General features: G+C 44.4%; 2 protein-coding genes across 3 annotated transcripts in view; one reads left to right on the top strand and one right to left on the bottom strand.

The window, feature by feature from the left end:
• Nucleotides 1–6,635: 6,635 nt before the first annotated feature.
• On the bottom strand, nucleotides 6,636–10,316 carry LOC139555913 (dolichyl-diphosphooligosaccharide--protein glycosyltransferase subunit 4). 2 transcript variants are annotated; one of them, XR_011671039.1, is made up of 3 exons: nucleotides 10,177–10,316; nucleotides 8,926–9,126; nucleotides 6,636–6,743 (listed from the first exon to the last, which is right to left on the bottom strand). XR_011671039.1 is itself a non-coding variant. In XM_071369281.1 (3 exons), exon 2 carries the CDS (start codon nucleotides 9,123–9,125, stop codon nucleotides 9,012–9,014), a length of 114 nt encoding a protein of 37 aa, XP_071225382.1. In that variant the 5' UTR covers nucleotide 9,126; nucleotides 10,177–10,316; the 3' UTR covers nucleotides 6,636–6,743; nucleotides 8,983–9,011. The 2 variants fall into 2 exon arrangements, 1 of the variants encoding a protein (XP_071225382.1); XM_071369281.1 differs by having other exon boundaries at nucleotides 8,983–9,126.
• A 338-nt stretch (nucleotides 10,317–10,654) lies between these two features.
• Nucleotides 10,655–16,373, top strand: part of selenoi (selenoprotein I) — a 58,387-nt gene continuing 52,668 nt past the window's right edge. The window contains exon 1 of the mRNA XM_071369280.1: nucleotides 10,655–10,875. Coding sequence (XP_071225381.1) covers nucleotides 10,819–10,875 — 57 coding nt within the window. The 5' untranslated portion in view covers nucleotides 10,655–10,818. The remainder of the gene's footprint in view (nucleotides 10,876–16,373) is intronic.

Raw genomic sequence — 16,373 nt, 5'->3', positions numbered from 1 at the left:
TGGCAGACAGCTCTGACATGTTCTGTATAGTTACTAAATACATGTTGGCAGACAGCTCTGAGACATGTTCTGTATAGTTACTAAATACATGTTGGCAGACAGCTCTGAGACATGTTCTGTATAGTTACTAAATACATGTTGGCAGACAGCTCTGACATGTTCTGTATAGTTACTAAATACATGTTGGCAGACAGCTCTGAGACATGTTCTGTATAGTTACTAAATACATGTTGGCAGACAGCTCTGACATGTTCTGTAGTTACTAAATACATGTTGGCAGACAGCTCTGAGACATGTTCTGTATAGTTACTAAATACATGTTGGCAGACAGCTCTGACATGTTCTGTATAGTTACTAAATACATGTTGGCAGACAGCTCTGACATGGTCTGTATAGTTACTAAATACATGTTGGCAGACAGCTCTGACATGTTCTGTATAGTTACTAAATACATGTTGGCAGACAGCTCTGAGACATGTTCTGTATAGTTACTAAATACATGTTGGCAGACAGCTCTGACGTGTTCTGTATAGTTACTAAATACATGTTGGCAGACAGCTCTGACATGTTCTGTATAGTTACTAAATACATGTTGGCAGACAGCTCTGGGACATGTTCTGTATAGTTACTAAATACATGTTGGCAGACAGCTCTCAGACATGTTCTGTATAGTTACTAAATACATGTTGGCAGACAGCTCTGACATGTTCTGTATAGTTACTAAATACATGTTGGCAGACAGCTCTGAGACATGTTCTGTATAGTTACTAAATACATGTTGGCAGACAGCTCTGACATGTTCTGTATAGTTACTAAATACATGTTGGCAGACAGCTCTGAGACATGTTCTGTATAGTTACTAAATACATGTTGGCAGACAGCTCTGACATGTTCTGTATAGTTACTAAATACATGTTGGCAGACAGCTCTGAGACGTGTTCTGTATAGTTACTAAATACATGTTGGCAGACAGCTCTGGGACATGTTCTGTATAGTTACTAAATACATGTTGGCAGACAGCTCTGAGACGTGTTCTGTATAGTTACTAAATACATGTTGGCAGACAGCTCTGACATGTTCTGTATAGTTACTAAATACATGTTGGCAGACAGCTCTGAGACATGTTCTGTATAGTTACTAAATACATGTTGGCAGACAGCTCTGACATGTTCTGTATAGTTACTAAATACATGTTGGCAGACAGCTCTGAGACATGTTCTGTATAGTTACTAAATACATGTTGGCAGACAGCTCTGAGACATGTTCTGTATAGTTACTAAATACATGTTGGCAGACAGCTCTGACATTTTCTGTATAGTTACTAAATACATGTTGGCAGACAGCTCTGACATGTTCTGTATAGTTACTAAATACATGTTGGCAGACAGCTCTGAGACATGTTCTGTATAGTTACTAAATACATGTTGGCAGACAGCTCTGAGACATGTTCTGTATAGTTACTAAATACATGTTGGCAGACAGCTCTGACATGTTCTGTATAGTTACTAAATACATGTTGGCAGACAGCTCTGAGACATGTTCTGTATAGTTACTAAATACATGTTGGCAGACAGCTCTGACATGTTCTGTAGTTACTAAATACATGTTGGCAGACAGCTCTGAGACATGTTCTGTATAGTTACTAAATACATGTTGGCAGACAGCTCTGACATGTTCTGTATAGTTACTAAATACATGTTGGCAGACAGCTCTGACATGGTCTGTATAGTTACTAAATACATGTTGGCAGACAGCTCTGACATGTTCTGTATAGTTACTAAATACATGTTGGCAGACAGCTCTGAGACATGCTCTGTATAGTTACTAAATACATGTTGGCAGACAGCTCTGACGTGTTCTGTATAGTTACTAAATACATGTTGGCAGACAGCTCTGACATGTTCTGTATAGTTACTAAATACATGTTGGCAGACAGCTCTGAGACATGTTCTGTATAGTTACTAAATACATGTTGGCAGACAGCTCTGACATGTTCTGTATAGTTACTAAATACATGTTGGCAGACAGCTCTGAGACATGTTCTGTATAGTTACTAAATACATGTTGGCAGACAGCTCTGACATGTTCTGTAGTTACTAAATACATGTTGGCAGACAGCTCTGAGACGTGTTCTGTATAGTTACTAAATACATGTTGGCAGACAGCTCTGAGACATGTTCTGTATAGTTACTAAATACATGTTGGCAGACAGCTCTGACATGTTCTGTATAGTTACTAAATACATGTTGGCAGACAGCTCTGACATGTTCTGTATAGTTACTAAATACATGTTGGCAGACAGCTCTGAGACATGTTCTGTATAGTTACTAAATACATGTTGGCAGACAGCTCTGACATGTTCTGTATAGTTACTAAATACATGTTGGCAGACAGCTCTGACATGTTCTGTATAGTTACTAAATACATGTTGGCAGACAGCTCTGAGACATGTTCTGTATAGTTACTAAATACATGTTGGCAGACAGCTCTGAGACATGTTCTGTATAGTTACTAAATACATGTTGGCAGACAGCTCTGACATGTTCTGTATAGTTACTAAATACATGTTGGCAGACAGCTCTGAGACATGTTCTGTATAGTTACTAAATACATGTTGGCAGACAGCTCTGACATGTTCTGTAGTTACTAAATACATGTTGGCAGACAGCTCTGAGACATGTTCTGTATAGTTACTAAATACATGTTGGCAGACAGCTCTGACATGTTCTGTATAGTTACTAAATACATGTTGGCAGACAGCTCTGACATGGTCTGTATAGTTACTAAATACATGTTGGCAGACAGCTCTGACATGTTCTGTATAGTTACTAAATACATGTTGGCAGACAGCTCTGAGACATGTTCTGTATAGTTACTAAATACATGTTGGCAGACAGCTCTGACGTGTTCTGTATAGTTACTAAATACATGTTGGCAGACAGCTCTGACATGTTCTGTATAGTTACTAAATACATGTTGGCAGACAGCTCTGAGACATGTTCTGTATAGTTACTAAATACATGTTGGCAGACAGCTCTGACATGTTCTGTATAGTTACTAAATACATGTTGGCAGACAGCTCTGAGACATGTTCTGTATAGTTACTAAATACATGTTGGCAGACAGCTCTGACATGTTCTGTAGTTACTAAATACATGTTGGCAGACAGCTCTGAGACGTGTTCTGTATAGTTACTAAATACATGTTGGCAGACAGCTCTGAGACATGTTCTGTATAGTTACTAAATACATGTTGGCAGACAGCTCTGACATGTTCTGTATAGTTACTAAATACATGTTGGCAGACAGCTCTGACATGTTCTGTATAGTTACTAAATACATGTTGGCAGACAGCTCTGAGACATGTTCTGTATAGTTACTAAATACATGTTGGCAGACAGCTCTGAGACATGTTCTGTATAGTTACTAAATACATGTTGGCAGACAGCTCTGACATGTTCTGTATAGTTACTAAATACATGTTGGCAGACAGCTCTGACATGTTCTGTATAGTTACTAAATACATGTTGGCAGACAGCTCTGAGACATGTTCTGTATAGTTACTAAATACATGTTGGCAGACAGCTCTGACATGTTCTGTAGTTACTAAATACATGTTGGCAGACAGCTCTGAGACATGTTCTGTATAGTTACTAAATACATGTTGGCAGACAGCTCTGACATGTTCTGTATAGTTACTAAATACATGTTGGCAGACAGCTCTGACATGGTCTGTATAGTTACTAAATACATGTTGGCAGACAGCTCTGAGACGTGTTCTGTATAGTTACTAAATACATGTTGGCAGACAGCTCTGACATGTTCTGTAGTTACTAAATACATGTTGGCAGACAGCTCTGAGACATGTTCTGTATAGTTACTAAATACATGTTGGCAGACAGCTCTGACATGTTCTGTAGTTACTAAATACATGTTGGCAGACAGCTCTGAGACATGTTCTGTATAGTTACTAAATACATGTTGGCAGACAGCTCTGACATGTTCTGTATAGTTACTAAATACATGTTGGCAGACAGCTCTGACATGGTCTGTATAGTTACTAAATACATGTTGGCAGACAGCTCTGACATGTTCTGTATAGTTACTAAATACATGTTGGCAGACAGCTCTGAGACATGTTCTGTATAGTTACTAAATACATGTTGGCAGACAGCTCTGACGTGTTCTGTATAGTTACTAAATACATGTTGGCAGACAGCTCTGACATGTTCTGTATAGTTACTAAATACATGTTGGCAGACAGCTCTGAGACATGTTCTGTATAGTTACTAAATACATGTTGGCAGACAGCTCTGACATGTTCTGTATAGTTACTAAATACATGTTGGCAGACAGCTCTGAGACATGTTCTGTATAGTTACTAAATACATGTTGGCAGACAGCTCTGACATGTTCTGTAGTTACTAAATACATGTTGGCAGACAGCTCTGAGACGTGTTCTGTATAGTTACTAAATACATGTTGGCAGACAGCTCTGAGACATGTTCTGTATAGTTACTAAATACATGTTGGCAGACAGCTCTGACATGTTCTGTATAGTTACTAAATACATGTTGGCAGACAGCTCTGACATGTTCTGTATAGTTACTAAATACATGTTGGCAGACAGCTCTGAGACATGTTCTGTATAGTTACTAAATACATGTTGGCAGACAGCTCTGAGACATGTTCTGTATAGTTACTAAATACATGTTGGCAGACAGCTCTGACATGTTCTGTATAGTTACTAAATACATGTTGGCAGACAGCTCTGACATGTTCTGTATAGTTACTAAATACATGTTGGCAGACAGCTCTGAGACATGTTCTGTATAGTTACTAAATACATGTTGGCAGACAGCTCTGACATGTTCTGTAGTTACTAAATACATGTTGGCAGACAGCTCTGAGACATGTTCTGTATAGTTACTAAATACATGTTGGCAGACAGCTCTGACATGTTCTGTATAGTTACTAAATACATGTTGGCAGACAGCTCTGACATGGTCTGTATAGTTACTAAATACATGTTGGCAGACAGCTCTGAGACATGTTCTGTATAGTTACTAAATACATGTTGGCAGACAGCTCTGACATGTTCTGTATAGTTACTAAATACATGTTGGCAGACAGCTCTGAGACATGTTCTGTATAGTTACTAAATACATGTTGGCAGACAGCTCTGAGACATGTTCTGTATAGTTACTAAATACATGTTGGCAGACAGCTCTGACATGTTCTGTATAGTTACTAAATACATGTTGGCAGACAGCTCTGACATGTTCTGTATAGTTACTAAATACATGTTGGCAGACAGCTCTGAGACATGTTCTGTATAGTTACTAAATACATGTTGGCAGACAGCTCTGAGACATGTTCTGTATAGTTACTAAATACATGTTGGCAGACAGCTCTGACATGTTCTGTAGTTACTAAATACATGTTGGCAGACAGCTCTGAGACATGTTCTGTATAGTTACTAAATACATGTTGGCAGACAGCTCTGACATGTTCTGTATAGTTACTAAATACATGTTGGCAGACAGCTCTGAGACATGTTCTGTATAGTTACTAAATACATGTTGGCAGACAGCTCTGACATGGTCTGTATAGTTACTAAATACATGTTGGCAGACAGCTCTGACATGTTCTGTATAGTTACTAAATACATGTTGGCAGACAGCTCTGAGACATGTTCTGTATAGTTACTAAATACATGTTGGCAGACAGCTCTGAGACATGTTCTGTATAGTTACTAAATACATGTTGGCAGACAGCTCTGACGTGTTCTGTATAGTTACTAAATACATGTTGGCAGACAGCTCTGAGACGTGTTCTGTATAGTTACTAAATACATGTTGGCAGACAGCTCTGAGACATGTTCTCTATAGTTACTAAATACATGTTGGCAGACAGCTCTGAGACATGTTCTGTATAGTTACTAAATACATGTTGGCAGACAGCTCTCAGACATGTTCTGTATAGTTACTAAATACATGTTGGCAGACAGCTCTGACATGTTCTGTATAGTTAATAAATACATGTTGGCAGACAGCTCTGACATGTTCTGTATAGTTACTAAATACATGTTGGCAGACAGCTCTGACATGTTCTGTATAGTTACTAAATACATGTTGGCAGACAGCTCTGAGACGTGTTCTGTATAGTTACTAAATACATGTTGGCAGACAGCTCTCAGACATGTTCTGTATAGTTACTAAATACATGTTGGCAGACAGCTCTGACATGTTCTGTATAGTTACTAAATACATGTTGGCAGACAGCTCTGACATGTTCTGTATAGTTACTAAATACATGTTGGCAGACAGCTCTCAGACATGTTCTGTATAGTTACTAAATACATGTTGGCAGACAGCTCTGACATGTTCTGTATAGTGTACACAGTGGTGGTAACCAAGATAGCTGACATTTTTCAGACCAGGCTAGTAGAACATGTTAGTCTCCTCAAATATCCCAGTGGGAATTGTGGTATAAAAGTCCTTTTAAAAAATCATTAAGTTCCATCCTTGAGTGTCCATATTTGGTGATATTCATATTTGTATGTAATGTTTATATGTCATTTTTGTATCAAAATGAACAAGGCTTTCTAATGAATCACCACACAATAAACTGACAGGCATTTGTAGTCATTTTATTAGAAAACACCTGCACAGAATGAGACAGCGCTAATGCAAGCAGACGTATGGCATCTCACTGCTACTCTCTATGGTCCTCCTCAGCCACCTGTGAAGAGAGAGAAGAAGTCAAGTCACATCCTGATGGCCAAATGGCACCCTATTCCCTATATTTGACCCTATGGGCTTTGGTCTATAGTAGTGCACTAAATACTAAATAAGATTCCATTTGGGACGAAAGAACAGACTGACAGGATGGTTAGAACACTGGTAGGGTAGACTGATACCAATATCTGTGGCCTCCAATGGCTGACTAGCAGGGTTATCATCCCTTTCTTCAGACCATCTTCACCTCTCCCTAACCTCCTCCTCTCCCTAACCTCATCCTCTCCCTAACCACCTCCTCCTTTCCCACCCCCCACCACTCCTCCTCTTTCCCACCCCCCCTCTTTCCCACCACCCCCCACCACTCCTCCTCTTTCCCACCCCCCATCACACCTCCTCTTTCCCACCCCCACCACTCCTCCTCTTTCCCACCCCCCATCACACCTCCTCTTTCCCACCCTCATCACACCTCCTCTTTCCCACCCCCCATCACACCTCCTCTTTCCCACCCCCACCACTCCTCCTCTTTCCCACCCCCCATCACACCTCCTCTTTCCCACCCCCACCACTCCTCCTCTTTCCCACCCCCACCACTCCCCCTCTTTCCCACCACCACCCATCACTCCTCCTCTTTCCCACCACCCCATCACCCCTCCTCTTTCCCATCACTCCTCCTCTTTCCCACCCCCCCTCTTTCCCACCCCCCCACCACTCCTCCTCTTTCCCACCCCCACCACTCCTCCTCTTTCCCACCCCCACCACTCCTCCTCTTTCCCACCCCCATCACACCTCCTCTTTCCCACCCCCACCACTCCTCCTCTTTCCCACCCCCCATCACTCCTCCTCTTTCCCACCCCCCCATCACTCCTCCTCTTTCCCACCCCCCCACCACTCCTCCTCTTTCCCACCCCCATCACTCCTCCTCTTTCCCACCCCCCATCACTCCTCCTCTTCCCACCCCCCACCACTCCTCCTCTTTCCCACCCCTCATCACTCCTCCTCTTTCCCCCCCCATCACACCTCCTCTTTCCCACCCCCACCACTCCTCCTCTTCCCCCCCCCCCATCACACCTCCTCTTTCCCACCCCCACCACTCCTCCTCTTTCCCACCCCTCATCACTCCTCCTCTTCCCCCCCCCCATCACACCTCCTCTTTCCCACCCCCACCACTCCTCCTCTTTCCCACCCCTCATCACTCCTCCTCTTCCCCCCCCCCCATCACACCTCCTCTTTCCCACCCCCACCACTCCTCCTCTTTCCCACCCCTCATCACTCCTCCTCTTTCCCACCCCCCACCACTCCTCCTCTTTCCCACCCCTCATCACTCCTCCTCTTCCCCCCCCCATCACACCTCCTCTTTCCCACCCCCACCACTCCTCCTCTTTCCCACCCCTCATCACTCCTCCTCTTTCCCACCCCCCACCACTCCTCCTCTTTCCCACCCCTCATCACTCCTCCTCTTTCCCACCCCTCATCACTCCTCCTCTTTCCCACCACCCCCCACCACTCCTCCTCTTCCCCCCCCTCACTCCTCCTCGTTCCCACCCCCTCTCCTCACTCCTCCTCGTTCCCACCCCCTCTCCTCACTCCTCTTTCCCACCCCCTCTCCTCACTCCTCTTTCCCACCCCCTCTCCTCACTCCTCCTCGTTCCCACCCCCTCTCCTCACTCCTCCTCGTTCCCACCCCCCCCATCACACCTCCTCTTTCCCACCCCCACCACTCCTCCTCTTTCCCACCCCTCATCACTCCTCCTCTTTCCCACCCCCCACCACTCCTCCTCTTTCCCACCCCTCATCACTCCTCCTCTTTCCCACCCCTCATCACTCCTCCTCTTTCCCACCACCCCCCACCACTCCTCCTCTTCCCCCCCCTCACTCCTCCTCTTTCCCACCCCCTCTCCTCACTCCTCCTCGTTCCCACCCCCTCTCCTCACTCCTCCTCGTTCCCACCCCCTCTCCTCACTCCTCCTCGTTCCCACCCCCTCTCCTCACTCCTCCTCGTTCCCACCCCCTCTCCTCACTCCTCTTTCCCACCCCCTCTCCTCACTCCTCCTCTTTCCCACCCCCTCTCCTCACTCCTCCTCTTTCCCACCCCCTCTCCTCACTCCTCCTCTTTCCCACCCCCTCTCCTCACTCCTCTTTCCCACCCCCTCTCCTCACTCCTCTTTCCCACCCCCTCTCCTCACCTCCATCTCTCCTCCTCGTTCCCACCACTCCTCCTCGTTCCCACCCCCTCTCCTCACCTCCATCTCTCCTCCTCTCCAGGCCAGGTCTACTCCAGTTTCTTGGGGTTGTTGACGGCTACGTAGTGATATAGAACCACCAGCAGGAACAGAGACACACCCAACATGTTGGCAAAGATGGCCAGCTGCACGTCAGTCACCATGCTGGGGAGGGGGGGCAGAAACACACATTATACCACCATTATGGAGGGGGTGGCAGAAACACACATTATACCACCATTATGGAGGGGGAGGGGGGGCAGAAACACACATTATACCACCATTATGGAGGGGGGAGGGGCAGAAACACATTATACCACCATTGTGGGGGGGTGGCAGAAACACATTATACCACCATTGTGGGGGGGGGGCAGAAACACACATTATACCACCATTATGGAGGGGGGCAGAAACACACATTATACCACCATTATGGAGGGGGGGCAGAAACACACATTATACCACCATGCTGGAGGGGGGGCAGAAACACACATTATACCACCATTATGGAGGGGGGGGGGGCAGAAACACACATTATACCACCATTATGGAGGGGGGAGGGGCAGAAACACACATTATACCACCATTATGGAGGGGGGAGGGGCAGAAACACACATTATACCACCATTATGGAGGGGGGAGGGGCAGAAACACACATTATACCACCATTATGGAGGGGGGGGGGGCAGAAACACACATTATACCACCATGCTGGAGGGGGGGGGGGGGGGGGGGGGGGCAGAAACACAGGTATTATCACCATTCTAGAAACTCGTTTGCGTTTTCCGTTTGGGGTAAACTGTTTGTTTTGCGAAACTTTTTACAACAGAATTGGCGTAATGATTACACCCCTGGTCGTCCATGACAGGCAAGGAACTGAACACAAGTTAACTAGCTATCTACTTACCTACCCGCCATTCATTCATTAATTGACATCGGACAACAACTACCTAGCTATCTAGCTAACGTGAGCTGCACCTGGATGGTTGGCCGCCAAGTCAATGGCACATTATGAATAGTTAAAAAAATAACATGATTATGGCTATCCTAATTTTTAGACACAGGTGGTAGTTCCTTATCTAACGTTGGTGAGCTGCATCCTTAGCCAACATTGCACACATAAAAACTCGATAGGAAATCGGATAGGAAGGCATCACCTACTATGGCAAAATAATACGATGACATTTCAGCAAAAAGAGAGAATTCAATCCTTACGTTATTCCTTGTTTATGTGTATTTTAGTTGGTTGCAGATTCAGTTTGGCTTTCTGATGTGTGATACTATCCTCGGTTTCCGGTTCTCTCGCTTCCGACTAGCACAGAGGGCCACGTCAACGTAGAGAGAGGGGAGGAGCCACGGGAAAGGCGTTCATACAGCGGCTCATGACGTCACATTGGGTGCGTTCGTACATTCTCTCTGGCTATCTACTCCGGTTTCAGAGCGCTCTCGTCCGAATGTGCCAGAGCGCAGAATAACTGATGAATTTATCAACACACCCCATGATTTCTAACAAAAACTGGGATACAGGGACGACTCAAAATCCCTTATGAATATTTTAATATACAATCTTAATCTAGATTTTCATAATTGAAAATGAATAAATATTTTAGATTTGATACAGTCGGTCCTCCAAGCCAGAGGGGGCGGTAGTGGTGTCCGGCTGCATGGGACTGGAAGGAGAGGAGTGGCCGAGACGTGGATCTGTCGCCTAGCCGGCGTGAGGGGTAGCTGGTTAGCTACCTAGCTAGATGGTGCTTCGCTTTTGCGGTACGCGGAACAGAGATCGGAGAAGCCAATAGCTAATGTTCAGATAGCTGGCTAGCTAGCTAGTTAGAATAGATCCTGTGAGTTGCCAACATGGCTCTGTACGAATATGTCACTCGGGACCAACTGTCGGGCTTCGACAAGTACAAGGTAACGTTAAGAGAAAGACTGCTTCTCACTGCTTTTCTAGCTAGCGGTTGACAACGCGTGTAGATGTTAGCATGCAAACCTGGTTAGCTAGCTAGTGTTTGATGTTAAGTTACACCACCATCATTATCGGGCGCTGAACATTCTGGGAAATTACCTTCATTTCGCTAACGTCAGCTCATATGGCTGGGTTCATATTGTAACTGGCATAGACAAACTGGTTGTGTATTATGTGATCTGGCCAATAAGCGACCTGTCAACATTGGCTAACGTAACGTTAGCTAACTAGTTAGGTACTCTATGTGGTGAATTCGAAAGCATCCGCTAGTGGGCTTGATATGCACAGCGGGTACATAACAATTCTTCATTCAGGCTGTAAAGACTTCACCTCCTTAACTATTTAGTGGCGGGAAAGAACGGGGAAAATATGCGTACTTTCTTTATAAAACACAATTTCCCACCAGAATGCTACTTCCTGATTAGCCAAGTATGGGTAGTTGCAGCCCGACATGGCGACCGGAGTAAGGGCGAGTTGGTGTGTCGAAAGGAGTGGGTAATTGGGCAGATTTGTAGCCACTCAAGGACGTTTTGCGTGGCGATATTGATAACTAATATTGATAACCATCTAGATGTCACCTTGATACATAGCCTACATACAGTCCACTACTCAATGGGGAGAGCATGAACGGCAACACCGGGACACAGTGCCCTTCGCTCCCGCTTGACAAGCACTACTGTCCGGCAGCGGCGTGGGAAGTAGCTACCTAATGGTAGTAGCTAATATTAGGGTGACAGTAAGCACGCATGCAATGCATGAAGCAACAGTACATCCATCATAAATACTTTTAATCAAAAATAAACAATCTTCAATTTTATAACTGAAAATGTACAATTATTTGTGTAAAACAAACAGTGGAATATGACTACTGATCTCTGGCTTAGAAACATAACTCCAAACTCTCGCCGTGGTCAGAAACGGAAGACACCTGCTCCCGTCCCCGGAACCCTCGGCGCCCCACAGTTTGGGGACCACTGGTCTGACCTATGGCAGAGCGCGTTGACACTGCCCACTCCTTTACACACTACTTTCCTTTCGACACACCCACTCGCTCATCCTCTGGTGGCGAAGGACATAATTGCTCCTTAATGTGGATCCAAATTCAGTTTTGAGATCCACCTGCGTCATTGGTGTAGGGTTACCTGGACATTTCTGACTGGTCATGGAACTATGAAAATGGGCAGGGTCTCCCCGCTTGGCTTGATGGGATATGTAGTGATTTTGCCAACACAGCCAGAGCTGTGTATACAGTCTTGTTCCCGTCATTTTCTTTCAACTGACAATTGTATTTGTTCATTTAAATCCGTCTTTATTCATATAATGGGTAATCCAGGAACGTCACAAGTTAATTGACACGAGAAAATGGCAACTCTACGGATTGCAATGACCACAATGAATGGCTAAATGACTTCCTGACACTACGGGTCCTCGGAGTTCCTCATCACCACTCTATATCGAGGAGGAGGTGTTTTCATAACTGGTCGCGGGATTTGCTAGCAACAACATTTAGTCACCATCAGTCGGTTTAAACCTTTATTTGAATACAACCAGACCGTTTCCTAATTTGTGTAGCTCAGCGTGAATATGGATGTGCCAATTCCTTCTCAGTTTAAGTAGTACGAGCAACACAAGTTAGGACAAAGTTAGTGGTTGTATTCAATAAGATGTATGAATTTAAGCGGCCCGTAATTGTACAGAACAAACACAGGTGTGAGTTGAGATACCTGCCTATTTTCCTCAAGTAGGTCATGTCACTATTCCAAAGCTATTACACACAACACGTTCATTTTCTCGCTACTCAAAATGTTTTTTAAATGTTGTCCTATACTTCTTGTTGACAAAATTCCTGCTAATATTAGGTTTTTGAGCTAGTGCCCAATTGACTCCTTGAAGGAGAGCGCTCCTTGTCCCCGAATCTCCCAGAATGCACTGTGCGGGCCATTGACGATGCACTTACACAATGGCCGTTAATACTATTCCAATGAAGTTTCCCATCTCCACAAAAGTGCCTTCAGAAAGTATTCCTACCCCTTGACTTACTCCACATCTTGTTGTGTTACTGCCTGAATTCAAAACGGATTAAATAGATAATTATGTCTCACCCATCTACACACCACACCCCATAATGACAACACCCCATTATTTTTGCAAATGTATAGAAAATGAAGCAGTGGTTACAGCTGTGAGTCTTTCTGAGTAAGTATCTAAGAGCTTTGTACACCTATATTGTACATTATTTGTTTGAAGAATTGTCAAATTGGTTGTTGATCATTGCTGGACAACCTGTTTCAAGTCTTGCTTTATATTTCAAAGCAGATTTAAGTCAACTGTAATTTGGCCACTCAGGAACATTCACTGTCTTCTCGGTAAGCAACTCCAGTGTAGATTTGGCCTTGTGTTTTAGGTTATTGTCCTGCTGGAAGGTGAATTTGTCTCCCAGTGTCTGGTGGAAAGCAGACTGAACCATGTTATTTGCCTGTGCTTAGCTTCATTTTATTTTTTTATCCTGAAAAACTCCCCAGTCCTTAACGATTACAAGCATACCCATAACATGATGCAGCCACCACTATGCTTGGAAATATGGAGAGTGGTACTAAGTAATGTATTGGATTTGCCCCAAACATAACACTTTGTATTCAGGACAAAAATTGAATTGCTTTGTCACATATTTTGCAGAATTACTTTAGTTTCTTGTTGCAAACAGGATGCATGTTTTTGAATATTTTTTTATCCTATATGGGCTTCCTTCTATTCACTTTATCAATTAGGTTAGTATTGTGGAGTAACTACAATGTTGTTGATCCATCCTCAGTTTTCTCCTATCACAGCCATTAAACTCTGTAACTGTTTTAAAGTTACTACTGGCCTTATGGTGAAATCCTTGAGTGGTTTCCTTCCTGTCCAAAGTGTAATTAATAACTTCACCATGCCCAAAGGGATATTCAATGTCTGCTTTAAAAATGTTTACCCATCTACCAACAGGTGCCTTTCGCGAGGCATTGGAAAACCTCCCTGGTCTTTGTGGTTGAATCTGTGTTTGAAATTCACTGCTCGACTGAGGGACATTACAGCTAATTGTATGTGTGGGGTACAGAGATGAGGTAGTCATTCAAAAATCATATTAAACACTATTATTGCACACAGAGTCCATGCAACTTATTATGTGACTTATTAAGCACTTTTTCACTCCTGAACTATTTTAGGCTATTTAGGCCATAACTAAGCAGTTGAATACATTTCAGCTTTTCATTTTTCATGAATTTAACATTTAGAAAAAACATAATTCCTCTTTGACATGATGGGGTATTGTGTGTAGGTAGGCACGTTACAAAAAATCTCAATTGAATCCATTTTAAATTCAGGCTGTAACACAACAGAATGTGTTAAAAGTCCAGGGGTGTGAATACTTTCTGAAGGCCCAGTGTATCATAACAGCAGCTGAGACTTTCTATTGGACAAACTCAGGTAGGTCTTTCCCTGTTTGCTTTCTTATTGAAGAAACGTTTTTTAACAGAATATGCATAATGAATATGCCCCAGTGCTCTCTGGGTTGGGTATGAGGAGAGAGACAGGAATGTAGATGGGGTAATGAATATGCCCCAGAGCTCTCTGGGTTGGGTATGAGGAGGGAGACAGGAATGTAGATGGGGTAATGAATATGAACCCAGAGCTCTCTGGGTTGGGTATGAGGAGAGAGACAGGAATGTAGATGGGGTAATGAATATGACCCAGAGCTCTCTGGGTTGGGTATGAGGAGAGAGACAGGAATGTAGATGGGGTAATGAATATAGACCCAGAGCTCTCTGGGTTGGGTATGAGGAGAGAGACAGGAATGTAGATGGGGTAATGAATATGCCCCAGAGCTCTCTGGGTTGGGTATGAGGAGAGAGACAGGAATGTAGATGGGGTAATGAATATGCCCCAGAGCTCTCTGGGTTGGGTATGAGGAGAGAGACAGGAATGTAGATGGGGTAATGAATATGCCCCAGAGCTCTCTGGGTTGGGTATGAGGAGAGAGACAGGAATGTAGATGGGGTAATGAATATGCCCCAGAGCTCTCTGGGTTGGGTATGAGGAGAGAGACAGGAATGTAGATGGGGTAATGAATATGAAACCAGTGCTCTCTGGGTTGGGTATGAGGAGAGATACAGGAATGTAGATGGGGTAATGAATATGCCCCAGAGCTCTCTGGGTTGGGTATGAGGAGAGAGACAGGAATGTAGATGGGGTAATGAATATGCCCCAGAGCTCTCTGGGTTGGGTATGAGGAGAGAGACAGGAATGTAGATGGGGTAATGAATATGCCCCAGAGCTCTCTGGGTTGGGTATGAGGAGGGAGACAGGAATGTAGATGGGGTAATGAATATGGACCCAGAGCTCTCTGGGTTGGGTATGAGGAGGGAGACAGGAATGTAGATGGGGTAATGAATATGCCCCAGAGCTCTCTGGGTTGGGTATGAGGAGGGAGACAGGAATGTAGATGGGGTAATGAATATGGACCCAGAGCTCTCTGGGTTGGGTATGAGGAGAGAGACAGGAATGTAGATGGGGTAATGAATATGCCCCAGAGCTCTCTGGGTTGGGTATGAGGAGAGAGACAGGAATGTAGATGGGGTAATGAATATGGACCCAGAGCTCTCTGGGTTGGGTATGAGGAGAGAGACAGGAATGTAGATGGGGTAATGAATATGCCCCAGAGCTCTCTGGGTTGGGTATGAGGAGAGAGACAGGAATGTAGATGGGGTAATGAATATGCCCCAGAGCTCTCTGGGTTGGGTATGAGGAGAGAGACAGGAATGTAGATGGGGTAATGAATATGACCCAGAGCTCTCTGGGTTGGGTATGAGGAGAGAGACAGGAATGTAGATGGGGTAATGAATATGCCCCAAAGCTCTCTGGGTTGGGTATGAGGAGAGAGACAGGAATGTAGATGGGGTAATGAATATGACCCAGAGCTCTCTGGGTTGGGTATGAGGAGAGAGACAGGAATGTAGATGGGGAGTAATAATTAGTCCAAACAGATGTGTCTATTGGACAAAATCAGGTATGTTCCTCCTCGTTTGGTTCCTGTAGAAAACACCTTGGTGTTGGTGGTTGATGTAGCCAACGTTAACTCGCCAGCTAGCTGTCAGTGGCAACCCTGAACATCCAGCTGTCCAAATGAATACTGTTGATCTCTTAGGACCGGTTACTGTCAGGTCTGGTTTATGAGGGGAACAACTCTGTTGATCTCTTAGGATCGGTTACTGTCAGGTCTGGTTTATGAGGGGAACAACTCTGTTAGATAGTGTTGTCTGGTTTATAAGGTCTAGTTTGCGCATGGGGTCCAAAGTCACTCTCTTGTTGTGCCAGGGAGAGAGAGAGTGACAGAGATGGTGATAGAATGAAGAGAAGAAGCCCAATCTGATCTACCACTGAGGCTCTCTCCCCCCTGATCTGATCT

This window comes from Salvelinus alpinus, chromosome 27 (assembly GCF_045679555.1).
Source record: "Salvelinus alpinus chromosome 27, SLU_Salpinus.1, whole genome shotgun sequence".
Lineage (NCBI taxonomy): Eukaryota > Metazoa > Chordata > Actinopteri > Salmoniformes > Salmonidae > Salvelinus > Salvelinus alpinus.
This window is presented reverse-complemented; position numbering and strand designations above follow the sequence as displayed.

Bases quoted from the DNA above. Each gene is read 5' to 3' on its own strand.
- LOC139555913 (XM_071369281.1), bottom strand. From the start codon at position 9,125: ATGGTGACTGACGTGCAGCTGGCCATCTTTGCCAACATGTTGGGTGTG.